General features: G+C 44.8%; 1 protein-coding gene across 1 annotated transcript in view; it reads left to right on the top strand.

The window, feature by feature from the left end:
* The first annotated feature begins 2,746 nt into the window (after positions 1–2,746).
* The window catches only part of LOC119375976 (cleavage stimulation factor subunit 3-like), a 77,941-nt gene continuing 61,801 nt past the window's right edge, over positions 2,747–18,886 (top strand). Inside the window, 3 exon segments of the mRNA XM_049411340.1 lie at positions 2,747–2,851; positions 3,239–3,334; positions 12,165–12,260. Of these exon segments, the coding sequence (XP_049267297.1) occupies positions 2,807–2,851; positions 3,239–3,334; positions 12,165–12,260 (237 nt within the window). The 5' untranslated portion in view covers positions 2,747–2,806.

Here is an 18,886-nt window from a genome sequence, read left to right as displayed (position 1 = left end):
GGCAAGGATGGGCAATTCCGACTTCTTGCCCGGCAAGTGTATAAAATGCAGGCAGGATTGAATTTTTAATAGTATACGTTGTTCGGCTACTTGGTTCATAATCTTCAAAATTGGCTAGCGCGAAAATCGACGAGGACTAAGAAGGAACACTGATGAACACTAGCGCCTGTCCTGTACATCAGTGTTCCTTCTTACTCCTGTCGATTTTCGCGCTAGCCAATTTTGAAAAGGATTGAATTTCTTTTCATTAAAAGGCCAGCAGGTACCTAGAAAGGTGTCGCCGGTACTGAAGACGTTAATTTTGAAAATATTTGGTCACAGCAGCGGCCACGAGCGCGGGGCTATCGACAGGCGCGCGCGCAACCGAGATGCTCGTTGTAAGAGACGGCGCAGTGAGAGCTCGTTTTCGCGTCCTCAGACCGATTGAGTTCGAAACAGCCGGTAGTCGCAGTGATCTGGTTAATTGCATCGATTTCATTTTCAGGGGGCATAAGAATGTCATCGTTAAACTGTGCGTTCCGTGAAGATCTTTCATTGCAGTGGTAGCAAAAGCACGCGTAGCACAAGTAGTCCGTCTCACTGACAGTCACTGATCTTTCGGCCGTTAAACGTTCCTTCAAAGCATTTATGTCTAGGTCGGTAACTCTGCGAAATTTTGGCTTCTTTGCAATAATTAAAGGACTACTGACACGATTTTGAGACATCGCAAAAGGGACATTTTTTGCTTCGTTGGTATGCAGTGTCCACGCTGTCCACACACTGGAGTCGGAGAACACGTATAAAATATTAATTTGACTTTGAAGTTTTCGTCGCTGAGCATATGCAAGCCAGCCACACTGCAAGGACATTCTCCGACAAGTCAAGACAGTTCCTCCGAGTTCGCGAGTTCTGCGTCCTGCATGCAGCCTACATCGTAGAAATCACTGTCAGGGTCACTGGACGACAATTCACTCATCGTTGTCTATTGCACCACGAGCAGATGACGGATTTCCCGCTAGTACGTCGCGAATTTCTGTATCTCCGTGACGTCACACTGCTATGAAACGACACTGAGAAGCCACCCCCTCGATATCGAAACTGAAAGTGTCTTTTTAAGGTGGCGCTAATTAAAATATATAGGATGCATCCCCAGGCCCGACAATAGTCGTTATGGGTTTCTCGACACCAGTATTTTTATTTAGAGCAACAATCCGAATTTTTTTAAAATTCGTGTCAGTACTCCTTTAAGCTTCTTGTGCTTCGAAAGGTAGTCTCCACAATAGACTCATTCAGAGCTACACTTTCTCGTCATGAGACGCACAGGAGGAGTAGAGTAAGAGCAAAGCACAAGAACTATCCGCGCCGAATGAAGTGTGAACAGCGCACCAAACGCGCGGCCAGTTCACGCCGTCTGCTGCCGACATCTAATGTAGACAAGCGCATCCGGTTACCGATAGTTTTGCTTTTCTTTCCTTTGACAATTTATATTTTGCTTTGCCACTGGAGCGCCACGTTCATGCCTTCCACTGATCGCAACTGGCCGCAGCGCAGTTTCTGTGGCAGCAGCGTGCGTGAAGCGAGCGCTCATAGCTCCCTTATATAGTTTCATCTTGCTTCCATCTCCGCCGTGTTATCAGCGCCTAGCTGAGATGCGAACAGAGGGCGGATAGAATAGCGAAGCTCCAGTGCACGTGCGTTCAAGTCACCCGAGAGGTGTTGCTGTTTCGAACTCAATCGGTCTGAGGGCGCGGAGAACGAGCTCTCACTGCGCCGTCTCTTAAAACGAGCATCTCGGGTGCGCGCGCGCCTACTCGGTAGCTCCGCGCTCGTGGCCGCTGCAGTGACCAAATAATTTCAAAATTTACGTCTTCAGTGCCGGCGACAACTTTCTAGGTACCTGCTGACCTTTTAATAAAAAGAAATTCAATCCTGCCTGCATTTTATACACTTGCCGGGCAAGAAGTCGGAATTGCCCATCCTTGCAAAAGGGTCTCATTGGAGGGGCCGTAACTATTAGTGCAACGACATTATGCAACATGTTTTTAATGATTGTGAAAGCTGATGTGGAGGAGAATAAGTGGACAAAGTTTAAGAAATTTAAAAAATGGGGTTTTTTTTTAATTGGCGTCAGAAGTTTTCATTGTTCGGTGTTTTCTTGAAGTTAGCCCGATCATATCTCTTTACTGAAAAGTTATATAAATACAAGATTTGGCAGTTTGGTAGATAAGCATGCGAAGAACGTAATGCAGAATTTTTGTCGCTCTGCTACAAGGCTTTTTTGAGATAAAGACCTTCAAAGTAAAGAAAATTTTGCCGATTGGGCCATTTTTGAGGTTTTTTATAAAAACATCTACACTACACATAAAAACTAAAATACCTGATCAGAAGCAAAAACATGCCTATATTTAGGTAAATAATTTCAGCTACCTAACTTTAATGTATTTTGTGCAATTCATAACGAAAGTTGGCCAAACAGCAGAGCGGATGAGCGCTCCACTCCACCTCTTCGTCATTATTGATTTCCTGTGGTTCGAAAAAATTTTTGGCGGCAAAACAAATGCGGATCTCTTCTTTCCACTCATCAAGCAATATATATAAAATTTTCAAATAAATTTGAGAGGTCGACCAGCCATCGTTTGTTCGATCTTACGTGGAATCACCCGTCAATGTTCTTAAATTAGTTCACCCTTTAAAAGGCATCGCTGCTTCGATTACGTCATCGCAACCGACTGCAGCGACACTGGCGACGATTGGTCGAAACGGCAGTTTTTGTTTGGAAATCGGGACGCGAAGTGGGGCGAGCCGTGCTGGGGCCGCCGTGGCCGCTATGTTATCTGCTGGTTCCAAGCGCGAAAACATGGCTCAAATGGAGGTAACGTCTCGGCCGCCTTTCCTTTGCTAACTCTTAACTATAAAGCTACCGTAACTGTCGACGCGAAGGCGACGAAAAGACGATTAGTGGCCGGTTCCCTAAGGGCCCGGCTACAACTAGGCCTAAGATGTCATTTACACTCGCTGTAAGCTTTCATGAAGAAAGAATCCTGACAGCTCAATTATCGCGATCGAGTGCTTGCCGTTCGGAGCTCTTGTTATGAGTAAATCGCTGGCGAAATGATGTCGGAGGCATTTGTTATTGGTTGTTGATGTAACGGAGAGGTACGCTACGCTAGATTTGATCTCAACCTGTCTATCGTGGCCATCAAACGTAGCAAGCTCAGCCAGTAAACTTTGGCGTCTCGTGTTTGCTTGTGTCGTGCAGGGATACATTCCGGACAGGGTGAAAAACGCTGAGAAACGTCTCGAACAAAATGTCTACGACGTGGAAGCCTGGAGCATTTTGCTTAGGGACTCGCAGGTGAGATTTTTTTGTTGTGGTTGTTGGCGCTTCGTGGCCGGCCCGTTGCGTTTACACGTGTCACATATTTTATTGCACGCTCGTTCGACGTTTGACCTTGCAGCGCGTGCATGGGAATGTGCAGCTTTTGTGTGTGATGTTAAAAAAAAAAGGAACAGCGCGTTACGTAAGGTTTCCGTTGAGCACAGGTGCTCAGACGACGTACTGGAAAGTTGTTTCGCATAAAAACATGGCTTCTTTATTCGAAAGACTGTATGAATCGTAGAAGGGTCGTTTAATGCGCTGCCTAATTATTTGGAACGTGTGAATTTGATGAGAGCTATGTTCTCCCTATGCGGTCTGTTCCATGCTTTTCGATTTTGTCAAAACATATTGGTAATACACAATGCTGTGACACTGCAGTAACTGAGCGCGTGGCAGTATGTCAAATTCCATAAAACTTCAGATTTCGTCATCAAAGGAAAAAGAAAGCAACGGCTGGTATGCTGGTTTACTATCAGAAACAAGTATGTTTGATTCTTATTTTGTTGAGAAAGCAGCAGAAATCTTTTGAAGGCCCACATGTGTTCTTTTATTGGCCTAAGTGCTTGCACTGCTGTGTTCTCTTATCAGCCTAACTGCATAGGACCATTGAGCAAGTGCAGGGCGACAACTAGTAGCACATCACTGACGTACAGGTGTAATCAAAAGTTCCCGTGCCGCTCGGCTGTGTAAACAAACGGTGGAACGGCCTGGGAACGTTTGGCCACCCCTGTACATCCTGTTCTTTTTGCTGCTAGTCGCTCATAGCAATTCTGGGCAATGGGCGACCGGTTCTAGAATTCCAGAACCAAATGATTTTGACCACGTGACAGGTTGTGCGAATGGCTTCTTCTCTTGCATGGATTTTTGATCATATGGAGTTTGGGCTTTGGAGACACATGGAGGTAAAGCAAAGAGTACATGTAGTTGGCAAGAGCTTGGTCATGGTGGCGATTGACGGTTGCTACATGACTGAACGTGGCTGGCAAAGTTGACGCCACCAAGCACAACTTGGTACATGCTTGGTGTCTCATGTTTGGTGTTATTTCACGTCTGCTTGTGTTGCCTTTCCAACATGAAATGGGTGCCAGCCTGTTCAGTACTCCAGCTCCAGTGGTACTTATTGGCTCAGTATGTCTTACAATACAGTTGCTCGCAGCCGAGTAACTGAACAGTAACACCAGCTTTTTTGCAAGCATAGCAACTAAGGGTGCATCCTCACTGGCAACTCGCAGCAATTGCATGACCAAGTTGGTCGCCAAGAGACTGATCGTATTGGTAGAAAAGTGACTGTCTATGGTTACTCACTTGCTGCTTGGTTATTTCAGTCATGTGAATGCATTCAGAAGGCCTCTGAACCAATCAGATGTGCAGGAACAGAATGTCTTGCGGAAGAATTGATAGGCGGGATAGTTGGTATAGACTCATTATGGAAACTGGCAGCGCAAACAAATGGAAAAAGTGGTATATATTTCTTCTGTGAATAAATCGAAGTTTCAGTCTGTGCTTGTTTGTGTCCCGTTGGTTTGCGCTGCCAAGTTTCCATAATGAACAGGATGTCTGCTTGATTTACTAGGTGGTAGTGATGCCAGCACACGTGAATGACATCAATTGCGAGGCATTTCAACATGTTGATGGGCAGGTCGCAAAATAACCACTCTGTAGCCAGTGTCCGCACAAAACAACCTGATGTCGGAGTCACACGGTCATGTTTCATCACGATTGAACCTGTTCGGTATATTGAAATCCACAATGGTTTCCACTGCATGGTCTAACCAGCCACATAAGAACTTGAGCTTAAAGGGACACTAAAGGCAAATATTAAGTCGACGTTGATTGTTGAAATAGCGGTCCAGAAACCTCGTAGTGCTGCTTTTGTGCCAACGAAGTGCTTATTTTGAAATAAAATCACGTTGTTAGTGGTCCGCATCGCGTTAGCGCGCTTCAAATCTCCCGCCTGAAAATACGACTTTCATACGTCACTGCTGCTGTGCCCAACGTTGCCCGCTTTTACTGCGCGGCCGCCGACACTAGTATCAGCCGAGCGGAAGTAGCGGGACCCACAGTAGCAACAACGGCGCTGCGGCAAAGGCTTGCTGGGATGGGCATATTCAAAGCCTTCAAGTTGCGGTTGGTCTCGTAATCCTCAGTACGAAAGTGCAGCGAGCACACACGCAGAGGTTTTGACTGTTTAGCACACTGGCGCAATGGCATGACACTAAGCCACTTCGAGCGTAAGGGTTCATTCCGCGGCACCCAGTGAAAAGACACATCGGTTTCCTTGCTGCAGCACTGGCGTTGTGCACCATTCGGGCATCCGGCAATATCACACGCATGCGGCATTTTGTCGAACTTTCTGTCAGAGCGACTTTCACGAGCGCGAAAAACACGCATGGCAGTACGCGATCCCGAAACAACCACTGAGACGGGCGAGGCGCAGTTCGACGGAACCTTTGAACCACGCGCGCCGTTCCCCATGGCAACGCCACGGAGATTTTGTTTTCCAAGAATCAAGCGGAAACGAACAAACAGCATTTTATTACGTCGTTTGGTGCTCGGAATGTTCCTTTTTTACGTCTGCTAGTTTGATTACTAGGGATTTATTGTAGGCCGACTTCCATACGTCATCGGGATCACTTCGAAAATGTCCCACTCGTGGCGCTCATCATGTGATGCATTTAGCTTAATTTCTCGGTAAGTAGGGCACTGCTGTTGATAATATTGCCGTTTTAGAAGTTGTCATACATTGGGCTTTCACTCTGACATAAATTGTTATTTGCCTTCAGTGTCCCTTTAAGCTCACCAGGTGTTGTTTATGGGTGGTCCAAAGCGTCTATCAAATTTGTGTTGTTTGCTGTTTCTGAAGCAACACACCTAGACAAAACATACGTTCATGCAAACGTGGAGAAAACACGCACAGTACTTGTGTGTGTTTCTTCATGTATGTGTGTGTGAACATGTCTGTGTAAATGTGCTGCTTCATAAACATTGCTCATCAGCCAGCTCACCTGTATTATCTGGTATGCTGTTCTGCTTGAAGAAAATATTGCTTCGTGTGTCATGAGCAAACAATTATCATCCGCTACTCCCCGAAAACTGGATGGTGGAGTGCTTACAAAATCGGATTTTTCTAAATATGCATAAGTTAAAACACCGAAATTTGAATTTTGATGATGTAATGTTTCCATCAGTTACAAAATGACCACCTTTGTATTCTGACCCTCTGCGTTAGCTCAGATTTTTTAAAGGGGTACTGACACCTTTTTTCGAAGGAGAGTTTACTCCGCCATACAAATCTCCTGTATGCAGAGAGGGCTCTAAGCAAGTGTGAAGCTCAGCAAATGCTGATAAGGTATTTTATTTTGATATTAAAGTCAATTTTTTCATGGCACACCTACCGACATCGACACTACCTTGACGTCAGGCTACAATGCTAGTTCTGGTCACTTCAAGCAGCAGTCTGGCTATTTGTGATGACGTCAGGCGCGAAAACTCCCAAGATGGCTGCTTGTGCGTCACCAAAACATTCAAAATGCCCGCTTGTGCGTCACCAGCAGAGCTACGGTGCGGAGCGGCCGTGGAAACGCCACTATATATTGAGCGAGCACGTGACGAGAAGCTCCTACCGTGTTGTGACGTCAGGGTACAGTAGGAACCGAAACTAGCTTTCAAAAACATACTGTAATTACTTTTTCAGGGTGCACTCATGCTTAGCACTACCTTTTCTAGGCTCTCGAGGGCTTGGCCTTTCGTTTGACGCACACAAACTGAAAATTTTCGTGTCAGTACCCTTTAAGTGGGGGCCGACACAAACTTTAGAAATGTTTGTATGTTGCTCTAAATACAAACATTGGTATCAAGAACCCTAAAAAAAAGCATTGTGCCTTGGAATGCACTCAACGTGTCTTGAATACCGCTACCTTTTCGAGAGGTCGGTATCACTCTGACCCCGTCAACGTGGTCCGACGTTCGTCTAAATCATGTGGGAACAGCAACACGTGACATAGTAGCAGCAGATTTGTCGCCTGGTGTCAGTTTCCTGTGGTGCACGTTAAGGAGGAGTGATGGAGTGACTGACAGCGATTTCGGTGACTGTGTTGACTTGTCACAATAATGTCCATTGCAGTGGGGGCTGGCTTGCAGATGCTACGCGACTAACACTTCAAAATCCGACTAAAACATTTTATACGTGTTTCCTGGCTATGGAGAATGTGAGCACTGCATGCCAAGGAAACCAGAAATGTCCCTTTTGTGATGCCTCAAAATTGTGTCAGTACTCCTTTAAAGCTCACAATAAAGAAGTTCTTTCTTTGCTCGACTCCACAGTTGCAAGTGCTCGCTGTAATGTTTGTGGCACTTTGCTGCCGTGTACACGAATTCGATTCATCAGCCACAGTGTCCGCATTTTGATGAATGCAGAAACGTACAAACACTGGTATACTAACCATTAGTTGCACATTAGGGAGATATAGTTAATCAAAGATGTAACCTTCACTACTATTTCTGTTGTGATGCTTGTGTGCAGCTTTGGTATGAGAATCCATTTTAAATCAAGATCAACAATCTGAGACCACGATAACTTTGCAACTAGAGCTTTCCCGCATTGGAAGCAAGGTATTCAAAAAGCACGTTTTATCAGTGTGCAACATCCGGTTGGTGTTGATAATTTCACATCCATAGAAGCACAATGTGAACATGCAAAATACTCGCAGATGCTTTTTTGTTTTTTCCTTTCACAGTAAATAGTCTATTCATTGTACGAATAGCTGCGCTTATACAGTTTGTGACGTGCACACATTCGAATTCATCAAAGCCGCTTCTGTGAAGAACGTAGTTTTGTCACAGCCTTAAAGTCGTAAAAGATAGTTCTTCAGGGAATAGGGGTACTGCAGATTCACTTACACAGCAGTGCTCATACTTTCCTTGTGCTTCTACCAAGGAATTGTGCCTCACAACCATGGGTACAAGACATTAGGGGCAGATTTAGTCTAATTAATTTAGTCAAGTTGGTTACTCACAAGTCAAGTCAGTCTTCATTTAAAATTGTTGTTCGGAGTGAATCAACGGGCCTCTAATTTCAGGTCTTTCAGTTTTGTAGCTCAGTTTAGGAATTAGCTCTGTAATGTAGTTTACTGATGCATCTGTTCACTTCATTGTTGTGGTATTTCAACATCATTGCCATGCTGGTGGCAGTGCTGGCTACCGGCACTCGCTTCGTTTGGTCTGGTGTGTACAGTGTCTGACCGTGCAGATAAGGGAGGGCGCAGCAGTACAGTTGCATGATGGGAAGAATGGGGAAAAAGGGGTATCTGGACTTTCATCTTTCTCGGAGAACCAATTCACCTTAAAGCCCATCTAGCAGTCAGTGTTGCTCTTGGAACAGTGTTTTAGTCTTTGCTGTAAAACACTGGGTCAAGTGCTGTCTGTTACTATTGTGTGAAAGGTCTGAAGGGTAAGTGCATAGTAGTGCTTTTGTCTATTGGATTCATGTAATTCTGTCTAAAAAAAAGTGGCCCCTTGATTCATTCTCATTGTTTTGTTCAGCTGTACAGTAGAGTAGAGGGACGAGGAAAGACTGGAAGCTATGGCTCGCTTTGTTATCAGTTTTAGTTGCATCCTTGTCATTGATTTAATAGTGTGTTAACAGACATTGACACAGTAAGGGCTACGAGCGAACTAGGGTTTCCCAAAAAATTTTGCATTGAGAAAGATTTACTTGTGCGGCCACAAGCAAGCTCTGGGCCAAGCCTAGTGCTGTTGCGCGCACGCGGTGCCGCCTATACTGGCTTCAGTTTTCTCTGTTGCTGGTGAACCATCAGTGGTGACTGTGGTAGCATTGCGTTATGTGGTGCTTTGGTGACAAAAGCTAGAGGACAAGTGTCATTAAAAGGAAAATGCACCTTTGCTTGCAGCAACCTAGCAGGTTGCGTGCTATCGTCTCTAGTGACGACTACCAAAGAGCATTAAACTGTGTCTTTAGCCACACGCCGTGCTGTTAGCATTTCATTTTACGCTTGTACTTGGCCAAAACGTTAGCCTTGCGGGGCAGGTTGAAAAGAGATGCGCAAGGCAAAAAGCTGCATGAATTTTGTTGCACAAGGCCTTTGCAGACGTCACAAAGTCATCGATGTTGCGACAAAAGTGCTGTAAATTCCTGCATAGCACCTTTGCTTAAACTGATGACTGTCCTACACATGATGATTGTTCTGCGGACTAGATGCTGAAGTAGCTGACAGGCTCGTGCAATAACTTGCCCTGCCCAAGTGTTTCAAGTGAATCGCTGTTCCGATGGGGAAAATACTTTGGAGGACTCCGTGCTTGGAGCAAGTTGAGTTAAACATTTACCTGAATGGAAGTCTACATGCGCCTTTGGAACTAGAAGGAAGAAAGACTCGCAAGAAGTTGCTCTTCACCCAACTCCTCATCCTTTGCCACCTAATCACCAGCAGCGGCTGGGTTATTGAAACATGTCTTTCGTTCATTCATGCGGACAAGTTCTTGAAGCACACTGGTTGCGATGGAAGTTCCTCCTGGACCTGCAAGCCATGTTGCTGCAATGATTGGCTGCATATTGTTTTAAGTATACTGCTGGAATCAATCTTGCGCAACTAAACTTGAGATTTCAGTAGGCTTTGTTGGGATTTCTGGGCTCCAGTTAAGGTGTTATTCAGGTGTTGTTATTCCTCATATATATTCAAAAGAAAGGAATATTTACAATGTTGAATAGTCAGATCTTGAGACAAAGAGCGCAGACTATTATATTCTGATACAACTTAAAAAGACAGGAGAGGCTCCACCCAGACGATGGAAGCGCGGCAACCAGTCGTCTCCGCGACTAAAGAAATAGTCCCGCTCATGCACGCGCTGATGTTCTCCGAAGGCGGAGCCACTGGTTGTCCTGCTCATGGTGTCAGTCCCGAGTGCGCGCCCATTGGTGCAAGCTTGTGTTCATCCGCCTTTGAGGAGGAAATGCCACTGCCTTCTAAAGTTGTATTCAACTATAGATTAGAAGGTTGGTAGTGGCGTGCACCTAGTAAATTATTAATAAAGTGGGTGTATGTCCTTTAGAGGAGTACTGACACAAAAATTTGAAGCCGAAATAAATTGTGCAAGAGGTATGTCTGGACGCACACATCGTCTACAAAATATCAACAGCAGATATAACATAGAACACTGAAAATGAATTTTAGAGTGTGTGCCGCTCAACTGCAAGTGAAACAGAGCACCTTGCGACACCAACTTCAACTGGGTTTGGATGTAAATGACAAAAAACCACCTGAATCCTGAGTTTGGGTTGGCTGCCATGCTCTTTGCATGTGTGCTCTCCTGCAGTTGTCAATGCGGTGTCAGTCGTGTTTACAAACAAACCACACTGTGGCCCATTTCTCTCTTTGTTCTCTGAAACCGTAACTACGACTAAGCCATGGAGGAAGAAACATTTAGGAGGTGCAACTCCGCTGCTTGAGGCGACCAGATAACGTCACATTGCCGGACAGCCACTCATGCTGGCGGCGTCTGGTGGCACGCAAGGGAATTGCTGCTGTTTCGGTTTCCGAGGGAACTGGCCACACGTGTTGCTCCCGCTCCGCCGCAGTCAAGGAGCATGGGCACGGAGCGCGTTCGGCCGCGTTCGTTTCTTGCTCAACCTTTTCACTGCAAGACTTAGGTCTGCATTTGCAGGTTTCAACAAAATACCTGCGTCCCATCTTAGGCTAGCAAATGCCGAAGAATAGCATACTGTGCACAGCAGCGTTATTACAGCGGCCACGGCCTCTACATACAAAGAAAGGTTACTGAAAAGGAAATCCGCAAAAAAAAAAAAAATTGCGTGCCCGCTGCAGCAAACGTCGCTGTCGCCTGCTCACAAACGCTGCTAAAGAGAACGCGCACGGGTGTGCTCACCCGGCTGCACCTGGCTAGTAGCACTTTTTTTTTTTGGCTGTTGTGGCTTCACGCCGCAACCTAAATAAATATTTCTTCCTTAGTGGACTGGGCACAGTAAAAACGTCTTCAAACGATTAACCATCTCGCATTCGATAATATGTTTCCAGCCATGGTAAGTGGGTCGTTAGCTGCTTATTGCAGCGGGAAACACGATATGGAAAATTGTGTGGTGTTCAACTCCTCAAACTCATTTATAAGAACTCCTTGAAAGGGTCCCTAAACAACTCAGGAGTTGAAATTTATTTGTGGTGTTGCAGTTGTGCACAAGTCTTCAACAAACACGTGTCGAGATTTTCTCAAAATGGTGCCGTAATAGCGGAGTTACGCGCATCTCATGATCGAAAAGCGGCCCCTGCTCGCTTTACACTTAAGTTCGCTATGGCCCGTTCGTTGGCTCATCTCTCCTCCTGGCTGAGTACCCCTCCTCACTGTGCGAGGAGAGAGGTGAGCTCGTGAAGCTGCGAGCAGACAAACAGGTTCGTTATCTTTCCAAGATGACCCGACGCGAGTGGTGACGTCACGGCCGACGCTGGGGATACCGAAAGTCCCGGAGAGGGCAAGGGATTTTTTTTTTTATTATTTTGTGGCACAGCTGCGACTCTTAGTGCTTCCGCGTTTGGCATTGTTGATTGTGACAGCATTCTGAGCTCAATGTGTGCACTTACTTGAAATGTTAAAAAATTATCGGAGGTGGTTTTGGGGCCCTTTAAAAGAACATGTACCCTGGGTGAGTGTTTAAAATGTGTGCTTTGAATAAATAACAGGGTAATTTTTGCACATTTTTGTAACAAGCCTTCTGCTTTTTTTTTTTTCTTCTTTCCGTCGCCCCGTGTGTGCGCTGCCTACCATCCCGTGGACTGCACAGAACAAGAAGATCGAGGAGGCTCGGCCGCTCTACGAGAAGATAGTGACGCAGTTCCCCAATGCCGGCCGCTACTGGAAGATTTACATTGAACACGAGGTTTTGTATCTGCCACATTTCTCACTTCTACCTTCACTTTTTTTTCTTCTCCTTAAGTTGGCCTTTGCGTCCCCACGTCATCGCAAGCCTGCTCCGTCAACACGGCCCTTTGTTGTTCCGCCCCTGTTTTTTTTTTTTTCTGCTCTTCCTGTCGCTTTTCCCCCAAGCATGGGTGCGCCGGAACTTGCGGCTTTTCCTGCTGTGAATTTTTGGCATTGGTTGCAGTTAAACCTAGTTGGCTGCAGTTAAACCGGCTGGCATGTTTGCCTTTGACTTTGTCCAAGCCATGTGTGCAGCAGAAAAGTTGCGAGTTGACACACCTTGTTTGTTAGTAGCGTTTAAAAACTTTTTTGACTGTCTCTGTGTTATTGGCTTAAGTGTAAAAAGTAGTTGCATTGCCGGTTGGTCAATTAGAGGAACCTCACGTGGTCTTCACCGAAGACAAATAAATTTCCTTTTTGATTTCACGGGGTTGGGTCTGGGGGGTCTGTTTCTTGATAAGTGTCCTCGTAAACTGCGACCCCCTCCCCTCGAAGAGTGCAAACTTGTCTCCCGTTCACTCGCTGTGGTCTCAATTACTGAGTGGCGTCTGACTTGTTGTCCTGCACAGTGGCCATCACGCACACACCTCAAGACAACAGCAATACACACTGCACAACATTGGTGTTAGACTAAATTAGAAAAAGAATTTTCCCATGCATGCTTTTATGGGCTAGAGGGTCTGAAAAGAGGTTCAGCAAAAAATCTGGCCTGCCAACTTCTGCACAGTGATACGAAAGCTAGGGACACGCAACTAGACAGCTAGACGCACAACTGCTTCGTGTAATGGATTGGCTGGCAGCACACAACTGATTCTTGTAATAGATTGGCTGGTGTTCTGCCAGCCAATCTATTACAAGAACCAGTTGTGTGTCTAGCAGGATAATCAGGGATGTGATCAGTACATACTGGAATCTATTGCCCATCTATGGAGTGCTAAACACTGCACATTAGAGAGCCACAGGAACAATAGCAGCTTGTGGTTTGTGGTAGCAAAAGATGATAGACTTGTGCTGCTTTGCTTGGCATATACGGCACAACTCCAGCAGAAGATGATTCTAGAGTGATATCTAATTTGTCATTGCCAGCCCTCTGCGTACTTAGGGCCTTGAATCCTGTTGATATTGCGGAAAGTTGGCGTTCAGTTTAGCTGTGTTTCATGCAGAACCTCTTTTGAGTGCCCTGTCAGGAAAAGAAAAAAAAAAACACCTTACAGTGAATAGTTGAACCTGCACAACATATGGATGCCTGCTAAGTTGGGTGCCTACTGCATCGATTGATCATAGTGTGTATGTGTGACTGTGTGTGTTTGTGTGTGTGTGTGAGTGCGCGCGCCTGTGTGTGAAAAAATTGTTGCATGTCAACAGGTAATGAAGTCTTCCTGCAGTTCTGTTGTATTTCTTGCTACCATAGATAGTTAATGCTGTGGGTGGGCATTCAGTGCCGAGTAAGCCTTTTGGAATATCCCTGTATTCATCAGGACACGGAAGGTTCTAAAGTTGGCATGGAAAAGATAATCTGTGCTTTTAGCATCCTCGAACAGTGAATACCCTGCTTGTATAATTTGGTCGAAGCGTGTTTCGGGACATATTGAAGGCTGAGGTAGTGCGGTTTAGTGGCACGTTTATGAAATGCAGGCAATTGAGGCTGGGTTCTCTATTGTGGCATTTAAACAATTGTAGTAATGAGTTCATCAATCAGCGTTCTCCACATTGCTTGCTTGCACAGCATGCTGCGATACGAAATATCCTTGCCCCGTGCTCTTGGCTTTTTCCTGGCACCATTTCCAATCGGGAATAGTGTTCCTTCTGATGCATCATATATGTGAACGAGTATATGTGCATTTGTGTGGTGTGTTCTTTTGTACGACAGTTTTGTTCTGTACTCCGCTTCAGGGAGCTTTCCAGATAGCCAGGTGAAGGTTGGTTTCCAGCTGTAACATTGTATTAATAATTTTCCACTTTTCACATTAACATTGCCTCATTGTCAGTCGTTTGTAGTTGAATGGTTTGGAAAATCACGGATCTAGCAAGGTTGTTAGACATTGCATCAGATGTTAGAAAGGTTTAATCGCAAAGTGGAAGCGAGTACAGTAAAGTGTAAGTTGCATCCGTAGGGGAAGCTTCATGGCAATGCGAGAGCGCACCACTGCGAAGCCCCATCGCACTTTGTAAAGGAACACTTTGCAAACACAAACATTTTACTTAATTTTTTTGTAGCTTTCATTTGTGTCAGGAGATGCGAGCGTAGTTTGCGCACTTATTTATGTGCAGTACATTTCTTTTCTGTTCCAAGAATTGTGACTGGCAGTGAAGATTTCACCCTAGTCCTCTGCGATAGTCAGGCAAGGGCAGTTGACTTGTTATCTTGAGGTTTGAAATTCATGCACTTTAGGAGCAGTAGGATGTGTATGTCTTGGGTTGATTGCTGAGAAATCAATGATTTAATGCAATTGTCTTACTAATTATAGCTTGAATTAAGTGTTAGCTTTCATGAGTTAGCTTTGACTTCTGTGTGCGTGTGTCGGATATTTGTGCGAGAGCGTGTGACTGAGTGTGACAGGTTGTGAGACATGGAGTGGGGTGAGTGCACAGGAGTGAGTGATGTGAGGTTGTTTTCACTTTTGGTCACGTATCAAGTCACTTCATGTCCAAGGGCATGTAGTGATTTGCCAAGTAAGCGAGGCTGACTGTACAGTCTGTCTTCTTCCTGAAGTCCCAAACCCAGGTTTGGGACGCCATTGTTTATGTGACCATGGTCCATCTTGCCAGTTTCATGCAGTATGCAGCAAGTTGTGCCTCTGCAGTTCTTGTAGGTTTTTCATTTCCGCATGTTTACATGTATGAAACATCGTCGAATCAACTGGCTCTTACGTAACAGTTAAGACTTCACAGTTGAGAATGTTGCTGTTGCATTCAACGTGGCAAGTATCAGAATATGCAATACCCTTAAGGGGGGACACTGCTCTTAAAAAAAATTTTCTTTACTTCTTGATAGATTTTGATGAAACTTGGTGACTTTATGTATATTTGTGTGCTGATTTCAAATATGCAATTACTTTTCTAGTATAATGTGTACTTTTTAAAATAGAAAATATTTCATGTGCCATTTGTGGAGCAAGATCATTTCTCAACTGAGTGTGTTACAAAGTAAATCAGCATGTCACAATAATCTGCAACCAGAACTGTGTGCAGTGCAACAAAAATGGATGTTCTAAACCCATCTGAACGAAAGTTATAGTATGTTGAATATTCGCGAGTGAGTCGATTTCAAGCTGGAATTTCACTCGTGAATGTTCAACATACCATAACTTTTGTTCTAATGGGCTTAGAACATCCATTTTTGTTGCACTGCACACAGTTCTGATTCCAGATTATTGTGATATGCTGATTTAATTTGTAACTCACTCAGTTTAGAAAATCTTGCTGCCCAAAGGGCACATGATATATTTTGTATTTCAAAACATACACATTATACTACAAATATAATTGCATATTTGAAATTAGCACACAAATTTACATAAACTCTGACAGTTTCATCCAAATCGATCCAGAAATAAAAAACTTTTTCAAGTGCCATGTCCCCCCTTAAATCATATGCCATTAGATATAATTGTATACTTATCCTCATATCAGGGATGTGGTTGTGCATCTACATGTGTGTAGAAGTGCTGCGCCCATGCCAGTGAAATGCATAGCATTATACAGTAAAAGCTCGTTAATTTGGATTTCACGGGACCGGAAAAAATGTCCGAATTAACCGAATGCCGAATTAACGAATAACAGGAAAAACAACATTAAAATCAAGTTGCAGAGGCATACCTTTATTTGCTGAAGTATTTTGTAATGGTCGTCTGCGTTTTCGCGCAGATTCCGGCTGACATTACAATTTTTCTTAACTCTTCCAAACGGCCAACAGCACGCAAACTGTTGCAAGGGCTCAGGCAAACGTCCTCTAATATCAAAAGCGCCCCCGAGACTTCCCATGAGGTGCGACGATGAGGTCACGACATCATTAATAATTTCTTGATCGGGCAGGAGACCAGTCGTGGCGACACAATCGTCAATCGCGATGTAGTCCTGAAGGGTCATATTTGTGGGAAGGACAGCATCGAAGGTCGGACAGTCATCGTCGTTTGACTCGGCTGATAACTCTTCGATGCCATCGTCAGCTACTGCCGCATGCTCGGGCCTCACATGTAAACACGGTCACAGCGGGGAAAAATAAGAGAACTCCGCAAGAAGAGACGATGCCGACACAACACAAGGGAAAATGGCGTCGGAGGCGCATTGGAGCGAAGAAAGAAGACGCCGACGTTCGATGACGCTGCGATCGCCCCCACTAGTGATGAATTCGGTTAATTCGGACATTTTTTCCGGTCCCGTGAAATCCAAATTAACGAGCTTTTGATGATGGCGATGTCACTCAGGTTTCGGTTTCGCTCCATTGGTGCCAGCGATGCTTTACCACTCTTTTGTGTAGCGGCAGCCGTCAGCATTTGTCCGAATTAAGCAGTGCGGAGCCCAATTCTGACGAATTAACGAAGGTTTGGTCCCATAGATTAACATGCACTTTGGCCGGGACCAATAGAGCCGTCCGAATTATCCGAATTTCCGAATTAACGGGTGTTGAATTAACGACCTTTTACTGTATTGTATGTCAGTGTCTGCGAGATTGTCAGTGAAGCTAGAAATTGATATTGTCAGCTTCTTTAAAACTGCTGCACCCATTGCGTAAGATTGGCTAGATGGAGACCAGTGTGTGTGTGTGTGTGGGCTTAGACCAAGGTTTGTTGATCCAGACCAATGTTCCATAATCCAGACCAAAGTCTTATGGTCCAGACCAAAGTTCAGTCGTGTTACTCCACTGAACTATTGTGCTGCCGATTGTTTGAATCGGCTTGTGTGACATGTTCCAAGCCATGCAGCTAGCTCTCTTGAACTAAGGCCTAGCACCATCTGTAACAGGGTTTCAACCTGCATGATTTAACGAAGCGAGTTCAAATTTAGCGTAACAAGACATGTTAAGACAAAAAGCGGTAGCAAATATACAAATTGTGCGAGGAGATGCAACATTCGAAATTTGTACCGTGTATACAGCTTGCTATTCACATTCACTTGGAGTGTTAAAGGGGTACTGACACAAAATTTTGCAGCCAAGATGGCCTGCGGGATTGGTTCCCTGCTAACACGTGTATATCTACAAAATCTCAATAGCGAATATAGCTTGGGGGGTAATTTATATGAATTTTGAATTCGCGCTGTATGCCGCACCACGCGACATTAACATTGTCTAAGGTGACCTGAACGTGACCCCCAACCTTTGTGACGTCACCACTGTGGCCGAGCTTTGTGCCGGTGCAAATAGTATGACGACGCCATAGGTGCCATTACACCAGCAGGCTGCTATTCAGTGGCCACTTGTGAGACCATGCCTGTGGCAAATGTGTGGAAAGTATGCAAGACTAAAGAAAGTTGTTGCCACCAGATGACGATGACGGCACAGCGCATGCAGCAGGTGAAAGAATGCTAGCGTATGATGCAGGCAGCGTGGAAGTGCGTCACAGTTCTGTGTGCCGTTGCACGTTCCAGGTGGCGTTGGTTGCACCTGGTGGCTTCTTGTCTTGGAGCTTTCCCAAACCGAAACTGAGACTGGTCGGTAATAAACTGACTGTAATAAATTATCCATCGTGTGCGGCAGCAAGCAATGTGTGATGTTATGACTAATAGGCCCGCAGCAGAAAAAGCTAAACCAAAATTTTTGTGTCGGTACTCCTATAAGAAAGGAGCTCGCCTATTCTACGTTCACTCAGTATTCGGTGGATCTAGTCATTATAAATATTTCATCATATAATCACACAAATGTGCGCTTTCTTGGCTGCATGGCTTGTGAATTTGAATGTGTGTGCGTGCGTGAGAATGATTTGGATCAAAAGAAAAAATTGCGCAGTGTGCATGCAATCACCAGAACACAACCAACTACACTTCGCGTGCACATGCCAAGAACGTGCGTGACACTACACGTAACACATGGTGTCCTGTCTCTTCTTTCTTCAAGTAAAAAAAAAAGAAAAAAAAGAAAGAACAAAAAAAGAGATGAAATAAAAGTTCATTGGAGACACCTTTTATTTTTTCTCGGATAAAGCACTCTGCATGACAAGCAACAGGGCTTCGTTTGTTCTTAAATGAGATTCTACGAGCTGCATCGAAAAAGGGCATGGTCGTCTTGCTGTAGCCCAATAAATGAGTTCTTGCCTTCTTTGCCTAAATGGGTTTCTTAAGTCTTAAATTTATTGTGTCTGTGTTTCTTCTGGGGTGTATTTCTGAGGAGGTTGAAATGTCTTGAGCCGACACTGAAGTAGGTGGTGGCGTTGGTTGTACATGTTGGGGGTTGCCGGGACGTCCCCACTGAACGCCAGACTGTGTGGTCGCTGACGAAACTTCTCTTTCAGGGACTCCTGAGCATATTCATTTATAAGAGACTGGAAAGCTTTAGTGCACTTTTTTCATGGTTTGAAAGGTTATGCATATATATTTGGGCACAAAGGAGTGCAATACAGTCAAACCTGGATATATAGAATTATTTTC

This window comes from Rhipicephalus sanguineus, unplaced genomic scaffold, assembly GCF_013339695.2.
Source record: "Rhipicephalus sanguineus isolate Rsan-2018 unplaced genomic scaffold, BIME_Rsan_1.4 Seq1054, whole genome shotgun sequence".
Lineage (NCBI taxonomy): Eukaryota > Metazoa > Arthropoda > Arachnida > Ixodida > Ixodidae > Rhipicephalus > Rhipicephalus sanguineus.
Note: the sequence above shows the minus strand (reverse complement) of the source record. Positions and strands in the feature narration are given on the sequence as shown.